Source organism: Anopheles gambiae, chromosome 2, assembly GCF_943734735.2.
Source record: "Anopheles gambiae chromosome 2, idAnoGambNW_F1_1, whole genome shotgun sequence".
Taxonomy (NCBI): Eukaryota; Metazoa; Arthropoda; class Insecta; order Diptera; family Culicidae; genus Anopheles; species Anopheles gambiae.
This window is the reverse complement of record NC_064601.1, coordinates 116,393,388-116,417,282: the sequence shown is the minus strand read 5'-3', so window position 1 is coordinate 116,417,282 and position 23,895 is coordinate 116,393,388. Positions and strand designations below refer to the sequence as shown.

Genomic DNA, 23,895 nt, shown 5'->3' with positions numbered 1-23,895 from the left:
CGCGCTATGCATTCTAGCTCGCGAAAGGTAACCCCACATCAACATGCTATAAGTGCAATGTGGTCGTTATTTCGTGCAATGTATCATCGTTTGGTTTTGGTCGGAGAAAAGTAGAAAGGGCGTATCGTATTACTCGTGGTGTTTTCCTCCTACTTGTGTACAATTAAAATTCTATTGCTTTGGGAAAATAGTCAAGTTGATGGTCACTATGCAAACGCGAGCGATTAGTCATGGTACACTGATGGTTTCATCCTTGAAACGCTGAAGAATAGTTGACATTGTGATGGTCAGTTTGTGTGTCATTCGGTTGTTTATACCGTTGACGAGGCAACAACAGCCGGATGATTCACATTGGTACAGGAGTACAGGAAATATATTGTGACTAACGTTGGTAAGCGAAAAACACGCTTGACAAATACCCTTCACCGAGGCGTTCGATCGCCTTGACCAAAACCTTCGACCTCTAATTTTGGTAGATACTATATTAGAATCCTATCCTTGAAGTCACGTGTTGCCTTTGGTGATGAAGTACTCAACTATAGCGTACACTACTAACCCTTACATCAATCTGTGAAGCTAGTAAGGAGAATCTCCCAATAATGGGAAGTTTTTGTTTTATCGTAGCTACCACAAAAGATTTATGAAAAACCATGAAACACGAGACCATGAATGGACCATTCAAGTGTGCGTTACTATGAGGTCTTTGTCAAGGTACATCACCTTCTCATCCACGCAAGAGCGGCACGCATCGCCGGCGGATTAGTTTGATGACAGACCTACAGATATAAATTATTTTTCATTTCAACGAATTATCACCACCACACCACGACACTGCTGCCGTAGGTGTGCTGTTGTAACCTTCCTGCGTCGTACAAATGTGTTCGACGAGCATTCTTCCCCCTCAATTAAAGCTAATCCTGTAAATTTTGTTAGACATTTATCACTTGCGCGCAACTCGCGAACTCTTCCTGTCTAGCGCGCAAACAATAACCGCAAGACAAACAAGCTCTCAACATGAACAGTCTCATATTGCATCAAAAATAAGTTGCGTTTAAACGACATCGTTAGGCAGAGGAGCCGAAAACAGGATAAAGAGTAGAACAAGCAGACACTCTTGCTACTCATGTTATCACTACTTGCGCAATGCGAAAGTGAGTGGCAAACAAAGAGTGTGGAAGAAATGAATCGAAAAGAAAAGTTGAACATATATCCGTCACCGAGGGAAGGAGTGCACTTGGCGTACGGTACAGCCAACTGCGCGGAAATGGGGTCATAAATCGTTCCCGCGAGTGCAGACAATCGTGTGTGCGGTGAAGATGTCATGTCACGACGACGACGGCGATCCTGCTTAGTCCGTACGGCCGTACTTGCGACTCAAAGTTGACAAGCACTGACAGCATCCGAAATACCCGGGTTAAACCCAAGAACCGGTTCGCGAAAAAAAAAGCAAAACACCCGAGAACGGATTAGCTTCCGCGACGGCTGCTGTCGAACCGTTTCGAAAGTGGCCGCGGGACGACCGCGGGACGGAAATGTTTAATTTTAGCTCCTAGCTCCCGATCTCGCGGGATTCGTTCTCTCGCCGGAGCCGTGAGTTTGTGTGTACGTGGAGCACCGTGAGTATGAGTGACCCTTATTAATTATTTTCGGCATTTCTTAAAATATCTCTCCGATGGTCTGTGTGCGCGCGAGAGCGCACGTTTGGACCGGATGCGCCTGCGCCGAGCGGGACGACATTAGGCACAACACGGAACGGTTACCCGGGTGCTCTCTTTTTAACCGACCGGTCACTTTAGTCGATATAGTGTGGTTAGCTCGGTTGGACGGTTTCGAACCGGTTTTCGAGTCCAGGCGGACACACGGGTCTTAGGGGCCTGGAGGGCTGGGACAGTTAGCGGCACAGGCTGGGGAACACAAATACCATGGAGCGGGGGAACGAGGGAATCAAAAAGGAAAAAAGCAGCAAGAGCTAATTCCAATTCGAGCAGGCTTCTAATCTACTAGCTGTTGTCGCGTGACGTTTTCGAACTCGAATCCTGGCGTCGTTCGCTGATGGTTGTGTGTGCTGGTGTCGTCGTGTGGGGCTGTGTGTGCGAGGAGATGACGCGAATGGCATGTTTGTCAACAGCTCGTTGTCCTGCAAATAGTGAAATGGGATGCATACCCGAAAACCCAAAACCATTGTGGCAGCATCATGCAGATGCTTCCGGTTTCCACTAGAGGGCAGTCACCAATCGGGGCTCGAAGGGAGAGTTAGTGAACAAAAAGCAATGGGGGAAAAGTGGAAGTGATTCGGGCCGTAAAGGAGTCGAAATGAAGTGAAGCGTGTTGTTTTGTTTGTTTTTTTGTTGTTTGTTATTATTAATGTATTACTCTCCAGGTTCGGTTTTATTGCTTACTTACAAACGTATAAAAACATACATATAATTAGTCGCCGATCGCGCAGCAATAGTGACAAAGGTGTGGAGAGAAGGTTTTGTTGGTTAAAGCGCGATTAAATCATCCTTAAGTGTACCACACAATGTGTGTGTAAGTGTTGATGTTTAATTTGTTAATAAATAAGTCTTACAATCTAATAACACGGCAAGCTGTAACAACGGGAAAAGCGTTGGGGGTACACGATCGAACCCTCGATCGTATTATTATTGCTCTAAGCCTAAGTCCGATCGGATCGATTGCACTCTACTCTACAATGCTACTCGGTGTGTTGGTGTACTCGCAGCTAAGCTTAGCATATTGTCCTGTTCGATACAGTGAGCTCCGAACTTCTTCGACCAAAACACGCACCTGCACACCTCTCCATTGGATTGGAGGGTGTACAGCAGCAAGCAGCAAGAACAAGGAAGCAGTAGTTATAAGTGGTAGCAGTAGCAGCAGTACACAGCAGAACAGCATGCAACTGGTTCGTGCGTTGCAGCACAGCGTGTACTAAATATCCTCCGCAAAGCTGACAAGATAAGTATATTGTTTCTGGGGCGCTTGTTATCGTTGTTACCACAGTTGCTGCAGCGGAAATTTATTGGTTAGGCTGTTGTTCCTTTGAGAGGAGGCCTGAGTAGCCGAAAGCAAAATTACAAAAAAAAAACAACCAAGAACAACGTCAGCACACAAGCACACAAATCTATTAACGCTCTTGCCAAGCGCCATTATGCGATTTCGAAAGCGTGTAGCGTGCCTTTGACTTTGCCCAGAACGTTCGGGGTCATTCGCCCGGTTGTACTGCGGTCAAACAGGTTTTACCAGGCTGTAGGAGCACGAGTCTACGCAGCCAGGAAATCGCAGGCAGGGGTTAAAGGATGGCAATGGATTGCAAATGGCAAACACGAAACAAAGGCGCGAATCTATTTTTACCGATTTTTTAAAACAAATTGTAATTGGGCGTTAATGTTACGATGTGTGTGTGTGTATGTGTGTTTGTGGCGGTTGTTGTTGATGTCATAAACAAGCTCATGTACGCATCCAAACTGCAACCACCATCTTGAGGACGCTGCAGCACATTTGGTAACGGCATTAACGGCTGCAGACGGATCGTAACGTTTACTAACGCTTGAATATCGTTTCTTTTTTGAACAGGACACAGGCGATACCGGATTGGTGCAAACTGGCCGCGAGGAGGCTCTATCGATATCGACGGCAGGTCGGTGGTAACTACTCTTCCCTACGCTACGTCAGCATCTTTAGACATTGTACATTCGGGCAAGTGCATACATCGGTGTCAACAACAAGTCGGTCTCGGCACAACAACGCTAAAGTGTAGATCAAACGAACCGGGACAGGTGTGACAACAATGCGGCACACGGCAAATGGCATCATCGTCCAAAAACACGCCAGAAGCTCGATCCGCGTGGGTAGCGTCATTGTTGTATTGCAAGGAACTGAGTCAACAACTGACCCACCTGGGAGATGGATGCCCCTACTAAGTTTACGCGATGATTCATGCACGGAACGCGGGAAATCCGGAGAAGGTTCTAGAATATTTCTGCATCGCCTAAAGTCTCCTGCCCCAGTGCTCGAGAGGATCGAAGTTTGTTGATCGATTTGTACGCTAATCAAGATCGCAACAACGCTGTGTCTGCTATTTCCAACATCTGCACCATAGCAACAATGTTACCTATCTCTCGACAATCGTTCATCTTCCATTCGAAAATTTCTCTTGGTACGTGCTACGTGCAGCAGTACCCGATACGAACGATTATTCTCTCGAACGGCAGCTTCTTGCAAACGTCCCTCCTCTTGCCATATCACCCCGCCGGGGGCGAACGAAATCTATTTTAGTAATGAAATCTTTATTGCTAATTATTCAGCTCGAAGAAGCACTAGACGCCGCACAAAGTTTGAAGCATTCTGAAGGGGAAAGGGGGGGTTACATAATTGTTTTCCTGCTCGCTCCTTCTGCTCTCCTATCTTCTGATCTTCCTAAACTGAATCCGTTCCGTTCAATTGCCATCTTTTTTTGCGCGCTTTTCAATGATCTTCTGCTCTGCGCAAACCGCAAGGATTTAAAAGTGTGTGCTACTCACTATCTCGCCTCACTTGGACCTCAGTAACATCGCTTCCTATCCTCTCCAAAGTGTATCTTTTGTACGGTTTCGAAGTGATCAATACCAAACCTTCAAGGTAAGTAACGAGCCTCATAAATCTAATGTTCTGGTTTATATCTTTCATACGCAATAAAGTAAACTACCGAGTCTCGTAAAGCTAAACACGCACCAAAAAGAACAACAAATCGAAACCTTTAATTACGCTAGCCGTCTTCACTCATCATCCGAAAATCAATCGAAAGAAACCCCTTTCGAAAGAAATGAAAACAAAAAAAACACCACCATGCGGTCTGCAGTAGCTGTAATTTGCGCCCTGCCATAAAACAAACATAATTCAGCTTCTCCCCCAATGAAGGTCAGCATGAATCATCCGCGCTCCCTCCAGTGGGCCTCAAACGGGAGGTTTTCCGGGAAGCAAACACAACGCGCCCGTTCAATTTTTCCGTGTGCAAACCACGCTGTAGCGCATGTGGCCGCCAGAAGGTGCGCTATACATCGCACGACGGCGATGGCGTCCTATAATTAGAACGTCCGGCTCCTCGCCGCCGTGTGAAAAAAACCCGAAAATACACGGTTGCTAGTGGGGTGCAACAACAGATCTCGTCAGGTTTGTCATCAGCTCACCTTACGTTACACGCGCGCGCCCCCCCCTCAGCGAAAAGCATTTTGGGGCCGGTTGAGTCACCGGTGAGTTGGAATATTCCAAACGCCTGTGTGCTCACACCTTTGCAACTCATCAGCGTGTGTTTTCGCTCGTCCTCCTCTGAGAAGGAAAAGTCGGGCATCCGTCGCGTGCGCTGCACACGGCACGCGGCGTTCACAAATTTGACCAAGCCAGCCAAACCACCGCCCTCCAAGCCGTGGAACACGACGTGGCCAAATATAATTAGGCAGATCGTGAGTTGGTTCCTCTGCGCCCTCCTGGCACTCTTTGCCGTGCGGGAGATTCGCGAGATTCGCATGGTTGGTGCATAACGCCATCCTCAGGGACGTTGCAAAATTCTTCCACAAAAAACATGAAAAAACTGCACCCATTTCGTTTCGGTGCCGGTGCCGCGTCGAGAGTGGCCCTGAATAGTGACGTGCGGCGCGCATTTCGTAGCCAAACAGAATGTGTAACGGACATTGTGATAGACGCTGGCTATTAATCTTGATGAGCCGAGGCAAAAGAAAACGCTTTGGTAAGGTTTTGGGAGGGATGCTAAAGACGGTTCTTTTTGGGTTCTGCATACTTTTCTGACGCCCTCGCAAACGAGAACGCCACGTACGAACGAACGAACGATTGATGGGTCGACGACATGTGAATATGTCCCAGTGGGTGGTGGGTGGTGGGAAATGAAAACGTGTACATGTAACGTGTTTGCACTTGTGTTTTGTAGTAAAAAAAGGAGACAAATGGACTGATTAGAATTGAAGCGAAAGAACACAAGATTGATTCCTCAATTCGTACTCAATTCGTTTTCATACCAACCGAAACGTAATAATTCCGGACGTTTTCACTTGCTCGCCAATCTCGCAACGGATGGTGTACCGGGATGAAGTCGTACACTGAGTCGGATGGGGTAGGTTTTTAGTATGACCGGGTTGGAGAAGGCGTTAATACGGCTTTCGCTCGCTTTTGGCCGCGAGGCGGGAGCGCTACTGGGTTTGGAATTTGGAAAAAATGGCCACACGGAATCGAAATCCGCCGGTGACGCTCACAAAAAAACGATTGTGCGTGTATTATACGCACGTTTGTGTTTGTGTGTGTCATTCGATCTATCTTTCATTGCTAAAAATAGCGAAGACACTCGTGAGAAGAGTCCCTTTCGCCCCCTCGCGGACGACGGTGGGAAGGGATCTCGTTCCTCGTTTCGTATCGTGTGCTTGTGTGCGTGTCGGTGTGGTGGTGGTATGGGTTGATCACTTTGGGTTGATCATTGTGATGGGTGTTTTTGATGTTAGATATTGGTAGGGAAGCGATTGTCTCCATCGTTCGTTTGTTCGTTCGCTTTATAGCAGACTTTATCCTTCAACCCCTCACGGCGATCATGGCTTTGGCCCTTGTAATGTTGACACAACGCGCTTCCTTTCCGCTTTTGTTTCTTGTTTATTATGTTAACATATCCTTCAAGCTAAGCGAAAAAACTAAGCTGGCCTAATTATGCGAGGATGTATATAAATTGTCAGTAAACTTGATCATTAAAATTCAGCAAAGCTATCATGTGTACGTGTAAAACAGCATTAAAAAACATGGCGCGTGGGTATTATAAATGTATGTAAACTAGCTATTTCTCTCTATCTCTCTCACTCTCGCTCTCTTCCTCTCATCTGCTGCCTTCCCTTGACGGTTACTTTATACGTTTATATATCTTGTGTTTGGCATTCAACCGAGAGTTCCTCTAATCCGAATGTGTCTATCCGTAAAAAACGATGTCGTAAAACGCGATGTATGCACTTGCACCTGCCTTCGCGCCGACATGTGTACTATCATCATCATCATCATCAGTGTCAGCCATTAAGATTTCACGTTGGACATTAGTTAAGTAATTAGGTAACAATTAAGCACAAAACGAGAGCAAAGTACCGAAATGGACATTTGCCTATTAAGATTACTGGGACAAGACATTGCCGTCGTCTCTCCTTCTGCGCCTTTGCTGCGAACGCTGTTTCGTCTTTGCTCTTCTCGTTCTCGCCCTCAAGATGGTGTCATTTTGGGCGCGAACATTTGCAGTGTTCTTTTTGTAATTCAATCTACCAGTTTGTTTTTGCTTCCTTTTGATTGGTTAATTATTGTCAACTGCACACGGAGCGGCCAACAACATTTCACCCGCCATTAGGGCAGCATTATGAAAGCGCAAAAAAAACACACACGCGTGTTGGTAACAACAGATAACAGGGCTAAGAGTGGGGGGCTATAGAGAATCAAAACACAACAATGGTAGCACAACAGCAAAACAACAATCCTCCTTCTCTCCGGCTCCGGGAGTTAACGTGGTTGTGTCTATCATCCTGGTGTTAGACACAGATTGGGCGTTGCAAACATTTAATGGAAGAAGTAAGTACTTGTGTAAAGAAACAAAAATCGCGTGTGTAAAACAAGTAATAGTAGAAGAGAATGTCAAAACGGTTCTTTGCTTGCTTGCTTGCTTGCTTTTTTTGGGGGGACGAGCACTAAATTATTTACGGATGGTGTTTTGCTGTTTTGGGAGTTGTTTGGTGTTGGTTCTACTGAGTATTCTTACTTTTGACTATCAGTTTGGCGGACGTTTCGACCTGTCCGGCGGACGTGGTCACACGGCAGGTGAAGGTACCGGAGTCTTCCTCGTAGGTCGTCCCGATCAGCAGCACCGCGTTGTTGCCTTCGTTGATCATCTGCGGAAGAGACAGCGTTTTGTATCGGAGCATTAGTTATCGGACGTTGAAGAAAGGTAGAAAATGGGGCAAAAACACTGAGTGAGTCCCTAGAGAGTCACAGTTCAAGTAGCATCGCTCTAGATTGAGCTATGGGAGGTTTTATTGGCAGAGGGATTGTTTTGGGACGACTGCCAACCTAATTTCGAAACGTAAGGAGCACGAGCACGCGTTGGCGTGTTGATGGATAAACAAGACGACGTATCCCCCCCTCGAGACATGAAATGTCAGGGCGAAGGTAATGAATACGGTGTGCACTACCTTGGCTACGGTGGCCTCATCAACAGCTGTCCGAGATTGTTAGCGACACGGTCGGAGTAGCGTGAAAATCATTTAAATGGGAAGAATTGAGGCATTTCCGAACTTGGTTGGTCCTAGGGGTGTGACATTTAACAAGATCGCCAATCCCGTGTTGGTGCCAACTACTGCAGATCAATTTATTCTGCCATACTAGCTCCAGCACGACAGTCCCTAATTAAGACACATCATCCACACCTCTTGCATGAAATTGATGTCCCAAGTCATGTCACGGTCATTAGAGACGACGTGGCACGCTTAGTTGCTCCATAAATCAATGTAATTGAGAGGGAAATGAGGGCCGTAGCCTTTTGCCTTACCTGAAAATCGGGTGACTCCGGAATCAGCAGACCCTCGCGTAACCACTGGACGGTCATCTTGGTCGGTTTGCCGACGATGGTCGTCTTGAACTGGGCCGGCGAACCCTCCTCCACCAGGCAGTCCTTCATCTCGCTCAGCTTCGGACCGGCGTCGGGCATCTCGGGCGCGACCACCTTCAGCGTGGCGGTCGTGTGCACCTCACCGCCCGGGTTCGAAGCAATGCACAGATACTGGCCCTCGTCCTCCGGGAACGCCTCGGTAACAATCAGCGTGAACGCATCCCGATCCTTGCCCATCTGGAAGTACTTGGACGGTTTGATCTGCTTGTCACCCTTGAACCACTGGGCGGTGGGCGTCGGTTTGCCGGTCACACGCGTCCGGAACTCGACCGACTGTCCCTCGGGCACGGTTTTGTCCTTCAGCGGCTCGACCAGCGTCGGCGGACGCTCCGTGCCGGGTGTGGCCGGCTTCTCGATGATCGGCGTCACCGGTGTGTCCACCGTACAGACCGCATCGCACCGTGCCTCGCCGGCTCCGTTAATGGCCACACACTCATACTTCGCACCGTCCTCCGCGTACGCCTCGATGATCAGCAGCGTGTAGTTGTTGTCCTCCTCGAGCATCTTGTACTTGATGTTCGGCGCCAGCTTCTGGCCATTCTTCAGCCAGTACACATCGAGCGGCTTCGTACCGGTGACCTTCGCATCGAAGCGGGCCAACTGACCGGCCGTTACCGTCGTGTCGCTGATGGTGCTTACGAAGCTGGGCGGAATGACTCCACCACGGCCCTGCTGTCGGCGCTGCTCGACCACCAGGTTGGCGCTGCACTTGGCAGTTCCGCCGCGGTTCTCCGCAATTACGGCAAATACGGCCGAATCCTCGAGGAACACCTGGCGGATGATCAGCACCGACTTGGTGCCGAACGTGTGGATCTGGAAGTCGGCCGAGTTGTTGATCTGGAAGTTCTCGCGGAACCACTTGACCGTCGGCATCGGCTCACCGTCGAACTCGACCTCGAAGCGGGCCTGCTCGTTCTCGAACGCCCGGCACGGTTGGATCTTGCGCGTAAAGACGGGCGGTTTGGTCGGCTGTACCGGGCCCTCCACCACGCGCTCCTGCGTCGTACCCTTGTGCTCCATCTCGGTCGTCTCGGTGGCGGTGATCTTACGAATGATCTCCTTGTCATCGAACACCTCCTTTTGCGTTTGCTTCTGCTGCGAGATGTGCACCTCCTTGCCCTGGACGGACGTTTCCGTTGGCTCCGGGATCAGCTTCTTCTTGGGAGCGTCAATCAGTTCCACGTTTTCGCTCTCCTTCGTTTCCTCCCTGTTTTGCAAAACGAAAAAAACAAGATCAATTAGAGAGAGTTAGAGTGTGATCATTGACCGATCATCCTCAATTGCTACTTACAGCGTCTGCTCGTAGGCACTTGCCATACCCTTGGCGATCGATTGACTGACAACCTTCTCGCCCGGGATCGCAAACTGATGCTTCTCTTCGCGCATCTTTTGCTCCTTTGTCAGCTGCTCGGTTTCCAACTCCGCCAGCTTGCTGTAGTACTCCTCGCCCTTCTTCTGCTTGACCGTCTTTTGCCATTCGGTTTCGCCCTCCTTCTTCGTCTTCGCCTTCTGCACGACCTTGCGCTTTTTCTTCTTCTCCTCCTGCAGCGTCGCCTCCAGATCCGTCTCTACACGGCCCTTCTGATAAGCGACTAGATCGTAGTCGTACCATGCTGTTAATCAGATAATTTGGATTTGGAAAAACGGATTGGGTGATGGGTGGTTGAGCACAGTACAACCGACATGGACGGGGAATCCCAGTATGGGAGTCCCTGACCATGGGATGGGTGTTCTTTTACAAAACAACCACGGTCCTGGGATATTATTACAGTACAGAGACAAACACCGTGCCATATGATCGCTGCCAAAAGGCGAAGGAAATAGAAGTTCCACACACAAACTCACAGAGAGAAGAAAGATTGCGGTGCATGCAGACATGCCTTCAGTGTGGGGAACAAATCGGGGGAAGAAGTTGAGCGCAGTTAATATGCAGAAAGTGGGAAATAGGTTACCAATACATTAGAGACTGCCACCGTTAAATGATCTCGTTGTTGTTCTCACTTCTACCTCTCTTGAGAAGCCTTACCTAGTAGCTTCCCGAGTTGTGAGAACAACAGAAAAAAAAAACAAAAAATGTGAAATACGAAACAAAAATAGGTCAGGTGCGCAACAGCAAGCATAAAAACGGGAAGGAGAGTTTTGCAATTTACAAGAAATTATGGAACAAGCCGGAAATGGGGTTCTCCATTTCACCAAGGAGGTCAGTTATATACAAAACGGAGTGGAAGAGATAGAAATCAGTTGCATACGGTGCAGTCCAGACGGATGTCTTCTGGACCGAGGCTCTGACGGTAGGCTTCCGGGGGGACTTCGCCTTCAAGAAGTCTGCAGCAGTCTGTCAGCGTTGTAGTATTCCACCGAAGATCTCTTTTCTCTGCATTCTCTCATTCAAACCCCGGGAAGGAAGCGGCATTGCTATATGCTAGATCTGATGTCACTAAAGGGGGGAAATTGCTAGGAAATTCGACGATTCTTTCGGAGAATCCTCCGAAGGAAAGGAAAGTATTGGGAACTAGGAATGGGAATTTTTGGGGTATTTGAATGGCTGTTGGTTTGACTGTTTGTTGGCTTGGCTGGCTCTGGTGGGAGTATCGGAGTACGTGGAATGTTGTGATACTGTCGGGGCGAGTACCGGCTTCGAACGACGAAATCCGTTCGACGCTCATGAGAGAATGAGAATCATGAGATACAACTGTCAAGCATTTAAAGACGTTTATATCTACGATTTAAGGATAGTTATGTTTTGAATTTTGAATTTTTTTGCCGTTGGTATTGGATTTCATTCGATACATCATTATTGGATGGTTTGTTATCAATTATAAGGCAGCTTTATTCACTTTCTTGAAAAAAAAATATCTCTCTCTCTCTCTCTCTCTCTCTCTATATATATATATATATATATATATATATATATATATATATATATATATATATATATATATATATATATATATATATATATAAATCTATTTTTTTATATAGATATATAGATATATATATATATATATATATATATATATATATATATATATATATATATATATATATATATATATATATATATATATATATATAGATATTGTATTTAAAGAACTATATTATTATAGATATTTGTATGTATAGTTATATTCCGATAAATTTTATGTTTTTTATATACATTTTCAAAACTGATGAAAATTTATTTCATTGGAAATTGATCACAAAACATTTTTAAATGTTACATACCTCTAAGTTCAATTCACTTCAATCATTTAAAGCAAAATTTAAAGCAAAACGTTACATTGAAAACAACATTCGTTCCAAATCCGCAGCGCAAAACCTCGCGGATTTCTCCCCATACAAACGGGAACGTTCGACCCCGGCAGGTAGAACTCATTCTTTCGCGCGCTTCTTACAGTCTCTCAATGGTACGTTATTTTAAAACTGAGCGCCAAGTGAGCGCCTTCTGACAACCGCGGCGAACGGATCTCGTCGTTCGAAGCCCATAGTCGCCCCGTGTATCAGCTTTGAAGTGGTCCGATGGAAAGCCTCCCGTTGAGTATTGAGATGTTTCGAACAAAAAGAATGGTGGCGGCGGGAGGCGTGAAGGTAGGAATAGTGAAGCGTGTTTATATCACCTCTGTGTTAGTGTAGGTAGTAGTAGTGGAGCTGGGTCACCCTCCCTCCCAGTACGGTGAGTGGAGTGGAGTGACCTCTACCGCGGTAAAGCAAAGCACCAGTCTCCAGTGTGGATCTTTCGAGTGGCCGTAATCAGTAGTAAAGAGTAAGTGTGTGAGTGATAGATAGTGGCAACAGTACCAGATAGAGTAGATGCGGAGTAGTGGTAGTAGGAGTAATAGCGATAGATGTATGCTGACAGCGAACGCTGTCGCAAGTATAGAAGATAGTTGCTTGTTTTGGTGCAGTGAGATCGTATCGTATGGCCGTGTTTGTGGTGGTATACACTTACGTCGTGGCGAGTTCTTCAGCACACCGCGGTAGTCGTCGCGGCGGGGCGTAATCTTCAGTTCACAGCTAGCAACGGCCTCACCGACGGAGCTGCGGGCAATGACCTCGATCTTGCCGGTATCGTACTGGCGCGTCTTCGGAATATCGAAGTGATACATGCCATCATAGGTGAGCTTGTAGCGTTGACCCTAAAAAGGAAGGACGAGATTGGTGTGAGAAGATTGTTTGGAAAGCCCTGGTAGAGCTTGAGATCGCTTACATTAACAACGGTGTGTCCATTGATGAGCCACATGACGCGCGGCTTCGGATGTCCGGTGACACGGCAGCAGAATCGTGCCCATTCACCTTCCTCGACCTCGATCGAATCCGGGCGGCTGACAAAGGCTGGTTCCTTCTTGGGCTTCTGCGTCTCGTCGATGACCTCGGGGATGCTGTGAGATGACCAAACCCCAGTTTCATTAGTGGCAGGAATAAGGAAGCAAAAGACTATCATGAGCAACATACTTCAAGTTCCACAAGGCTTCCATTTCGCGGATCTTCTGGATACTCTTCATGCCCTTTGGCAGCTGCGAGTCGTAGACGATGCCTGGCTTGCCAGTCGTCTTGATGATGGCGCGCGTCTCGTCCATACCGTACAGGTTCGTGGCACGGCACAAATATTCGCCGCTGTCTTCCGGATAGATCCAGCCAAAGTTCATTGCAACGTAACCAAAGTCGTAGATCGGCGTGAAACGGTTCTCTGTGAAGATAGGAAATAATGGATGTTTAGCTCAGTGTAGTTTGTTGACAGTCCAACGCCTCTTGATACTTACTGTACGGCAGTGGTTTGCCGTTGTAGAACCATTCCACCTTCATGTCCGGATCGCCGACCGGGGCCAGCTGGCACTCGAACTTGGTCGCCTGCATTTCCACCAGGTTGGTCTGGTCCTTGATCTGCACAACGAAGCGCGGCGGCTGCTTGCGGTCCGGATCGAACAGATCGTCCTCGGTGAGGAAGATCTCCTCGGTGTACTTCTTGATCGTTGCCTCCATCTGCATGAGCGTCTCCGACTTCTGCATGCCCTTCGGGATCTGGTTCTGCAGCACAATAGACGGCAACTTCTTGCAGCTAATGTGCGCCTTCGTCACATCCTCGCCGTGTTCGTTGTACGCGCGGCACGTGTAGTCACCCGCATCCTCCGTGTACACCGACAGAATATCCAGCGACACGAAGCCCATATCGTAGATCGTGCGGTAACGGTGACCACTTGGCAGTGGTTTGCCGTTGCGGAACCATTCCACGCGCAGCTTCGGATCTTCCTTCGGCTCAACGCGGCACTCGAAGCGAATCGTTTCGCCCTCATCGATCGTGGCCGACTGAATCTGCGACACGAACTTGGGCGGTCCGAAGGTACGCTCTTCCTGCGTGGCCAGCGTCACCTTGCCACGTTCCAGCTCCTTCAGCTTGGAAGCCGTCATACCCTCGGGCAGCTGCGAGTCCAGCACGATACCACCACGGGCAACCACAGTCACCTTGGCGGTCGTCGAAGCCGTACCCCACTTGTTGGTCGCTCGGCACTCATACACACCGGAATCGCGCACGTACGCGTAGTCCATGTCCAGCGCAATAAAGCCGAAATCGTTCAGCATATGCACACGCGAACCAGTTGCGAATGGTTTGCCATTGTGGTACCAGTCGATACGCAGCGACGAGTCACCCACGGGCTCGACGCGACAGTCAAAGTGCACCGGACCACCCTCAGCCACGTCCACGTTGTCCTTGATCTCGACAACGAACTTCGGCGGACGGCCCTCCTCCTCGTCGGCCATCAGCTCCTCGCGCTTGTGCAGCTGCTCTTCCAGCTTCTGGATGCTCTCCGTGCCAGTGCGGAAGTTCGACGGCAGCTGTGGCTCCATGATGATGCCCTGACGACCACGCACGGTCAGCTTGCACGAAACGGTCGCCTCGCCGTGGCGGTTCGTCGCCTTGCACGTGTACAGTCCCGAGTCGCGCTGATAGCAGCCCGCAATCTCCAGAATCACAAAGCCAAAGTCGTTGATCGTCTTGATGCGCGAACCGGCCCACAGCGCCTTACCGTTGTGGTACCACTCGACGCGCATGCTCGGATCGTTGATCGGCGTCAGGCGACACTCGAAGTGGGCCAGCGAATTCTCCGTCAGCGTCATGTCCGACGGGGTGGTGATGAACTCCGGCGGCTTGCCAGTGTCATCGTCCGGCGAGCCAAGTCCTCCGTGCGGAATACCCAGGCCCTCCAGCTCGGCGATACGCTCGATCGTGCTCTCCATGCCCTTGGGCAGCTGCGATTCCAAGATGATGCTACGCTTGCCCTGAACACGCATGGTCGAGGTAGTAACGGCCTCGCCGTACTCGTTCGTTGCACGGCACGAGTACTCACCCGAGTCTTCGGGATATACCGGCGAGATTTCCAAGATAACGAATCCAAAGTCGCAGAACGTGCGGAAGCGCGAGCCCGTCTTGAGTGGCTTGCCGTTCCAGAACCATTCGACCTTCAGCTTCGGATCGTCGGTCGGCGTCAGCTTCGCCTCAAAGTGAGCACTCTCACCCTCCCGCAGTGAATCGATGTTCGAAAGCGGAGTGGTGAAGACTGGCGCACGTCCACCCTCGGTACGTTCGCGCTCGTCGCGCGTACGGATCAGCGAATCCTCCAGCGTCTGGATCTTCTCGAGTCCGCCCTCCATTCCACGGGGCAGCTGCGAGTCCAGAATGAGGTTAGCCTTGGAGATGCAGCGCAGCGTCGCCTTGGTGCTGTCCGAGCCGTACTTGTTCGTCGCGCGGCACTCAAACTCGCCCGAGTTCTCCTCGTAGCAGTACAGAATGTCTAGGATAACAATTCCGAAATCGTGGAACGTGCGGTAGCGATGGCCGTGCGGCAGCTTCTGTCCATTCCAGTACCACTCCACCACCAGCTCGGGGTCGTTGATGGGCGTCAGGCGCGCCTCAAAGTGAGCGCTCTGGCCCTCCACCAGCTTGGTGATGTCGCTGATCTTCGTGGTGAAGCGTGGTGCCTCGCCAACTGGCGATCCTGCCGCCGTCTGCTTTGCACCCGACTGACTCTCGAGCTCGCGAATGCGGGCCAGCGAATCGGGCTGCAGCGACTCCAGGTACACACCACCCTTGCCGAAGCACTTGAGCGTGGCACGGGTCGTATCCTCGCCGTACTTGTTCGACGCACGGCACACGTACTCGCCCGAATCGTGGCTCTGCACGTACGCAATGTCCAGCAGCACGTAGCCAAAGTCGGACACGGGCTTGATGCGGTTCGAGTGGCGCATCGGCTTGCCGTTGTGGAACCATTCCACCTTCAGATCCGGGTCGTTCACCGGCACCAGCGTGCACTCGAAGTGAGCGGATTGACCATCCTTCAGGCCCTCGAGCGACTGGAGCTGCGTGGTGAAGCGCGGCTTCTGTCCAGCCGACTTATCGACACACTCCAGGTCGACACTGATCTCGGCCGTGCCCCAGCGGTTCGTGGCGCGGCACGTGTAGCTTCCTGAGTCCTCGATCTTCGTGCCGAGGATCTCCAGCACCACCATACCGAAGGCGTACACCGTGCGGACGCGGTGACTTGCCTCCAGCTGCTTGCCATTGTACAGCCACTCGATGGTCATCGACTGATCGCCGGTCGGAATGAGCGTTGCATCGAAGTGAGCAATCTCACCCTCTCCGACATTCGTGAGCTTGACGAACTCGGACGTGAAGCGTGGCGCATGTCCAGCGTCGGATTCGGCCTCTCCACCTTCTGGGCGGCGCAGCGAGTCCTCCAGATCCTGGATCTTCTCCAGTCCCTCCGTACCCTTCGGATGCTGGGTACGCTCGATGAGGCTTTCCTTCGTCACGCAGTACACGGTCGAAGAGGTGAACGCTTCACCGGCCTGGTTGTATGCCTTGCACGTGTAGATGCCCTGGTCGCGCTCGTACACCTCCGTCAGGTCGAGCGTAACGAAACCGAAGTCGCTCGTCATCTTGAAGCGCGAACCATGCTCCAGCACCTTACCGTTGAAGTACCATTCGATCTTCAGGTTAGGATCGTCCTTTGGCTCCACCTGGCCCTCCAGATGCAGTGCTTCCGCCTCGTTCAGCCGGAACTCCGACTGCAGCTGTACCGTCCACTGTGGTTTCGGGAAGGCAGACTCCGGCTTGGACTCTTGGCGGCGGTATCGGTTGGCCAATGCCGCTTCCGTGTCCTGTACCGCCTCCAGTCCGGCCTTACCCTGCGGGTGCTGCGTGTCCAGATACATCGTGGTGGTGCTGGCGCAACGCAACGAACCCGAGGTCGATGCCGATCCCTTGCTGTTGGTGGCCTTGCACGTGTAGATACCCGAATCCTCGGCATACGCGCCAGTCAGATCCAGCGAGACAAAGCCAAAGTCGTAGGTAGTCTTGAAGCGAGCGCCAGTCGGCAACGGCTTTCCATTGACGAACCACTCGATCTGCATCGTCGGATCCTTGGACGGTTCGACGCGGCACTCGAAGTGAGCGTTTTCGCCCTCCTTGATCTCCACGTTGTTCAGATGGTCGACAAAGACGGGCGACTCGAACTGATCCTCCGGCACGTCGCGCAGGTTCATGCGCGGTGCCTCCAGATCCTGGATCTTCTGCACCGACGAAGGGTGCATCGTGTCTCCGAGCAGCCAGTGGCTGGCGTCAATCTTGAGCGTAGCGGTAGACACAGCTTCGCCCAGATTGTTCGTAGCCTTGCAGGTGTAGATGGCAGAGTCATCCGCGCGCAGACCGTTGATCGACAGCGTCACAAGTCCAAAGTCGAACGTGCTGCGTATACGCGCTCCGGTCGTGATGGCGATACCGTTCTTGAACCATTCGATGCGCAGGTTCGGATCGGCACGTGGCTCCACCTGAGCTTCCAGATAGACGTGCTGGCCTTCCTGCAGCTTGTCGTGGCTTTCCAGATGCGTGGTGAAGACTGGCGCCTGCTGGGGCGTCGTGTCGACGAACATGTCCGGCACACGGTTCATGGCGGCTTCCTTCAGCTGGATCTTCTCCCAAGCTTCCGGCAGCAGCGGTTCGCCCGCAATCGATGCCTTCGACTTGATCTTCATTGTGGTCGATGAGACGGCCTCTCCAGCGCGGTTAATAGCCTTGCACATGTACACACCCGAGTCTTCCGCGACGACCGAGTTGATGTCCAGCGTGACAAATCCGAAGTCGTTCGTAGTGCGGAAGCGTGAGCCCATCTTCAGCTCGACGCCGTTCACGTACCATTCGTACTTCATGCTAGTGTCACCGACCGGCACCACACGCGCCTCGAAGTGGGCGTGCTGACCTTCCCACAGCTCCGACGGTCCAGTCAGCAGCTGCGTAAAGATGGGCTTCTCGAATGCTGCCTCCTGGTCCTCCGACCGCTGCTGGTGCGGCTGCTCCAGCGCGATGATCTTCTTCATGCCCTCCGGGTGCTGCGAATCCATCTGGATGCTTGCCTTGGTGCGCACCCGCATCGAGGCGGTCGTGACGGCCTCACCGAGCGGGTTGATCGCACGGCACATGTACACGCCCTCGTCTTCCTCGCGCACGTGCTGCAGATCCATCGACACGAATCCGAAATCGTGCTGCTTCGTGATGCGCGAACTATCCTCGAGCGGCTGCTCGTTGCGGAACCATTCGACGCGCAGGTTTGGATCGCCAACCGGGATCAGACGGCACTCGAAGTGTGCCGTCTGGCCCTCCGCAACGTAGTCGATGTTTTGCAGTGGTTGCGTAAACACCGGGCGCTGCTTCGTGACCGCATCCTGCACCTCCGGGCGACGGAATGGACTGGCGCCCTCGAGCTGCTTGATCTTGTCCAGACCCTCCGGATGCTGCGTGTCGGAGATGATCGCTCCCTTCGCCGTCACCTGCATCTTGATCGACGACTTGCACTGGCCCTTCGCGTTGATGGCCTTGACCGTGTACTCGCCCGCGTCCTCCGCCACAACGTGCTGGATGTCGAGCGCGACGTATCCAAAGTCGAACGTGATGTGGAACCGGGAAGCCGACTGCAGTGGCTTTCCATTGTGGTAGAACTCGATGCGCAGGTTCGGATCGTGGATCGGCTCAACCTGCGCCTCGAAGTGAGCCGTCTGGCCCTCGTGAATTTCGGTCGTGCCGCGCAGCTCCGTTACGAAGCGCGGTGCCGTCACTTCCGGCTCGTCCAGCTCGAGACGGTTGGGGCGCGAGTGCGCCTCCAGCTTCTGGATCTTTTCCAGCCCGTCCGGATGCTGCGAGTCGAAGATGATGTTGCGCTTGTTGGTGACGCGAATGTTGCACGTGCTGACCGCCTCACCGACCTGGTTGGTGGCCTTGCACATGTACGTGCCGCTGTCCTCGCCATACACGTACAGGATGTCGAGCGCGACGTAGCCGAAATCGTGCGTCGTGCGGAAGCGATGTCCTGCACGGATCGCCTTGCCGTTGATGAACCACTCAATCTTGAGGTTCGGATCGTTGATCGGTTCGACGCGACACTCCAGGTGGGCGTAGTCGCCTTCCTTCAGATTCTCCAGGCTCGTCAGCGGAGTGAGGAAGACTGGCTTCTGCTTGGCCGGTTCAACTTCCTGCGTTTGTGGTTTCTGGTAGCTCTCCAGTTCCTTAATCTTTTGCAGCCGCTGTTCATCAAGCGTCTCCAAATATAGTCCGGCATTTGCTGAAGAAGGGGAAGGAGAAAGGAACAATGTAGTAAAGAAATTGAAAGTCTTTGAGACCGCAAGACCGCTTACCTGTGACTTTTACAGCGCATGTCGTAACAGCCTCTCCAATTGCATTCTTAGCCTTACACATGTAAGTACCCGTGTCCTCAGCGTGCGCATAAAGGATGTCGAGAGCTACGAAACCAAAGTCGTACGTCGTCTTGAACCGGTGGCCCTGCTGAATCGGGCGCCCGTTGCAGTACCATTCCACCTTCATCGTCGGATCGTTCACCGGCGTCAGTGTCGCCTCTAGATGCACCGGCAGGCCCTCGCCGACGCTGGCATTCTTGAGCGGTCGGCCAAAAGCTGGCTTCTCCGCTACGTACATCTCGTCCTCGCCCTTGCGACCGAACCGTGCGTCGCACTCCAGGTACTGGATCTTCTCCAGGGCTCCCTCGTGCTGCGTCTCGCGCACAATGCCCGCCTTCGGGGTAACGTTCAGCGCGATCGAGGACGTTTCCGAGCCCAGATGGTTCGTGGCGCGGCACGTGTACTCACCCGAGTCTTCGGCGTACACCGTCAGCACATCCAACGCGGCAAAGCCAAAGTCGTACGTCGTGCGGAACCGATGGCCGGTCGTGAGCGGTTGTCCGTTGTGGAACCATTCCACCTTCAGGGTCGAGTCCGGATACGGCTCGATGCGGCACTCGTAGTGAGCGCTCTGGCCCTCCACCAGATTGGTCGGACCGTGCAGCTTCGTCGTGAACTTTGGCGGCACCGTAACGGCGACATCTTCCTCCTCGCGGCGCTGGAATCGGATCGCGTCCTCGAGCTGGTGGATCTTCTCCAGTGCGCTCTCGTTCTGCGTTTCCAGATCCAGCGAAGCCTTCGACTGGACGACCAGCTTCGCCGAGGTGACCGCCTGGCCAAGCTCGTTCGTCGCACGGCACGTGTACGTGCCCGAGTCCTCCGGGTTGACGTACTTCATGTTCAGCGCAACGTAACCAAAGTCGTGCATGGTCGTGGTGCGGTTGGACGCCTCAATTGGGACTCCATTGCGCAGCCACTCGACGCGCATCTTCGGATCACCGACCGGCACAAGACGTGCCTCAAAGTGTACGGCCTGGTTCTCGGCCACCTTCACGTCCTTGACCGGCAGCGTAAAGACTGGTGCCTGCGTAATCACCTCATCCACCTCCGTGTCACGCTGGTAGCGCGAATTGTCCTCCAGATAGCGCAAACTCGTCAGCGCATGCTCATGCTGCGACTCCGAGTAGATGCTCTTGCGCGTGTGCACCACGCAGGTAGCCGACGTGACGGCTTCACCCAGCGCGTTCACCGCACGACAAGTGTAGGTGCCGGAATCATCGGCCAGGCAGCCCATAATGTCCAGCGCGACAAAGCCAAAGTTGTTCGTTTCGGTAAAGCGCGAACCCGTCTTGACGGGCGCTTCGTTGTGGTACCACTCGACACGCAGCGTCGGGTCGGAAACAGGGATCAAACGACACTCAAAGTGAGCGCGCTGACCCTCCTTGATCTCGATGTGCTTCAGCGAGGTCGTAAAGGTTGGTGCCTGCGTCGTCATCTCGTCCAGATAGTCCGAGCGCTGCTGGCGCGTCTTCTCCTCCAGATACTGGATCTGCTCCAGTCCCATCTCGTTCTGGGTGTTGGTGAGGATCTGCTGCGATCCGCGGCACGACAACTGCACGGCAATCTCGTCCACACCGACCAAGTTCACGGCCCGACACATGTAAGTGCCGGTATCCTCCGCGATCAGATCAATGATGTCGAGCGCCACATATCCAAAGTCGTGGATCGGACGGAATCGATGACCGACGGTGATCGGCATACCGTTCTTGTACCATTCCACCTTCAGGTTCGGATCCGTGACCGGTTCCAGCTTGCACTCAAAGTGCGCATGACCACCCTCCTGCGCCCGGTCGATGTTCTTCGGCTTGGTCAGGAAGCGCGGCTTCACGTTCACGATTTCGTCCACGTACTCGGTCTTGCGGTATCGGGCAATGTCTTCCAGATACTGCAGCTTCTCCAGACCGGCCGGGTACTGCGACTCCAGGATCAGGTCCTTCTTCGCCATGATGCGCACCGAGCAGGAGGTAACTGCTTCGCCGAGCGAGTTACGCGCCTGGCACGTGTACACGCCCGAGTCGGCCGCATACACACCGAGCAGATCGAGCGCAACGTAGTCGAACTCGTACGCCGGCCGGAAGCGATGCCCAATCTTGACAGGCATTCCGTTCACGAACCATTCCACGCGCATCGACGGATCACCGACGGGCTGCAGACGGCACTCCAGATGAATGTTGGTGCCCTCGAACGTTTCCACGTTGTGCAGTGAGCGGGCAAACTGGGGCGGCGACATCACGGTAATGTCCTCGAGCACATCGCGTCTCATGCGCGACGCATCCTCCAGATACTGCATCTGCTCGACGGACATTTCACTCTGCGCCTCGGTAATGATGTCCGAGCGCGTGATGACGCGCACACAGGCCGACGTGTGGGCCGAACCGAGCTGGTTCGTGGCGCGCACCGTGTACTCGCCAGAATCGGCCGCCGTCGAGTGCAGAATGTCCAGCGCTACGAAGCCAAAGTCGTAGTACGTCTTGAAGCGCGAGCCGACCGTGATCGGGCGCCCGTTCTGGTACCATTCGACGCGCATCGTCGGATCACCGAGCGGTTCCAGCTTGCACTCCAGATGGATGTTGCGTCCCTCGCCGACCGGCTGGGGATCGGACAGTGGCTGCGTGAAGATCGGCTTCGACTTGCACAGCTCCTCCACCTGGTACTGCGGCTCCACGAACTGTTTTTCTACCTTCTGCTGCGAACGTTCCACAACGTGGTGCATGCTGGTCGTATCGATAGCGGCACGAGCTGGGGAAGGAGGCAAGAAAAATGGATTAACATCAATTCATCCATTGAAGGAGGGACATTTAAAACTTACTTTCCACCACCATGGTGGCTTCAACCTGCGCTTGACCGGCCGCGTTCGCTGCTACCAGCGTGTAGGTGCCCGAGTCTTCCGCACGAACGTCCAAAATGTCCAGCGCAACGTAGCCAAAGTCGTGGTACGTCTGGATGCGATTAGCGCTCATCAGCGGACGACCATTGTGGTACCACTCAACACGCATCGTGAGGTCCGATTGCGGTTCCAGACGTGCCTCAAAGTGAGCACGCTGTCCCTCGACAATGCGGTTCGTACCCTTAAGCGGCCCCAAGAAGCGTGGCTGCGGCTGTACCACCTGCTCAACCTGTTCCTGAGTGGTACGCATGTACTTGGACGAATCCTCCAGATACTGGATCTTCTCCATGCCCATGTGGCTCGTCTGCGAGTCGACAATGATGTCCTGGCGCGTCAGCACCGTCAACTTAGCCGAAACGTGCGCCTCACCCAGCGAGTTGTACGCACGGCACGTGTAAGTGCCGACATCGTGCACCGTAACCTGCTTGATCGTCAGCGCCACGTATCCAAAGTTACAGAACGACGTGATGCGCGAGCTCGCCTCCACCGGATGACCGTCCTTGAGCCACTCGACGCGCAGCGTTGCATCACCGACCGGCTCCAGACGCGCCTCAAAGTGCGCAAAGCCACCCTCCCGCACATTCAACTGATCCGAGATGGGGCTCTTGAACTCCGGGCGCTGCGTGCTCTCCGGCGTCTCCTCGTAGAACTTCATGTTCTGGTACTTCTGGTACTGTTCCAGCTCCTCAATCTTCTGGATGTAGTTGCGCTGCTCCTGGATACCCAAGTCCCCGGTAACCGGCGCCTTGCTGACGACGGAAATCTTCGACGTGCTGATCGCTTCGCCAATGCGGTTGACCGCCCGCACCGTGTACGTGCCGGCGTCTTCCGCCCGCAGATGCATGATGTTGAGCGAAACGTAGCCAAAGTTGAAGATGGCCGTGATGCGCGAACTGGCCGTGATCGGGCGTCCATCCTTGTACCACTCGACGCGCATCGTCGGATCGCTGACCGGCGTGATCTGCGCCTCAAAGTGCGCATTGCGACCCTCCTCCAGCTCGCCCAAGTCCTGCAGCGGACGCGTGAAGCCTGGTCTCTGGTTGACGACCTCCTCGATGCTCTCGGTACGCACGTACTTAGAGTAGTCCTCGAGATGTTGGATCTGATCCAGCGACGATGGGTGCTGCGTTTGCTGCTCGATCGGTGGGCGCGGCTGCACGCTCAGCATGGCGCGCGACTCCGCCACACCGGTCGAGCTGGACAGACGGCACAGATACTCGCCGCTGTCCTCCATCACGATCGTCAGCAGATCCAGCGCTACGAAACCAAACTGGAAGGTCGTGTTTGCACGCGAACCTGGAGAGGCAATGACATTCGTTGAAAATGGCTGTCCTTCATTCTACTCTTCAATGTGTTACTTACTTGCTTGGATCAGATTGCCATTCAGGAACCACTGTACACGCATCGAAGGATCGGAGACGGGCTCAATGCGCGCCTCGAAGTGCACCTTGCCACCCTCAACCTGTGCAACGTCGCTCAGCGGCACGATGAACTTCGGTGGCGGATATGTGCGTTCCTCCTCCTTCGGTGGCGCATGCGGAGCAGCTCGCTCCACATGACGCAAGTAGATAATTTCCGGTTCCGGAACAGCCCTGTA

General features: G+C 52.6%; 1 protein-coding gene and 1 long non-coding RNA gene across 24 annotated transcripts in view; one reads left to right on the top strand and one right to left on the bottom strand.

The window, feature by feature from the left end:
- The window catches only part of LOC1269667 (titin), a 141,636-nt gene that overhangs the window by 54,072 nt on the left and 63,669 nt on the right, over positions 1-23,895 (bottom strand). For 20 of the 23 annotated variants that reach the window (XM_061645653.1, XM_061645654.1, XM_061645636.1 and 17 more), the window contains 10 exons: positions 23,661-23,890; positions 22,221-23,594; positions 19,352-22,150; positions 13,432-19,278; positions 13,124-13,358; positions 12,879-13,050; positions 12,621-12,807; positions 9,963-10,284; positions 8,552-9,878; positions 7,766-7,895 (listed from right to left, as the gene is read on the bottom strand). In XM_061645653.1, the coding sequence (XP_061501637.1) occupies positions 7,766-7,895; positions 8,552-9,878; positions 9,963-10,284; positions 12,621-12,807; positions 12,879-13,050; positions 13,124-13,358; positions 13,432-19,278; positions 19,352-22,150; positions 22,221-23,594; positions 23,661-23,890 (12,623 nt within the window). Of the gene's footprint in view, positions 1-2,341; positions 3,052-7,765; positions 7,896-8,551; positions 9,879-9,962; positions 10,285-12,620; positions 12,808-12,878; positions 13,051-13,123; positions 13,359-13,431; positions 19,279-19,351; positions 22,151-22,220; positions 23,595-23,660; positions 23,891-23,895 lie in introns of those variants that run through there. The other 3 variants (XM_061645655.1, XM_061645645.1, XM_061645657.1) reach the window with 2 other exon arrangements.
- Positions 1-23,895, top strand: part of LOC133391410 (uncharacterized) — a 37,611-nt gene that overhangs the window by 8,611 nt on the left and 5,105 nt on the right. The gene's annotated exons all lie outside the window — the stretch shown is intronic.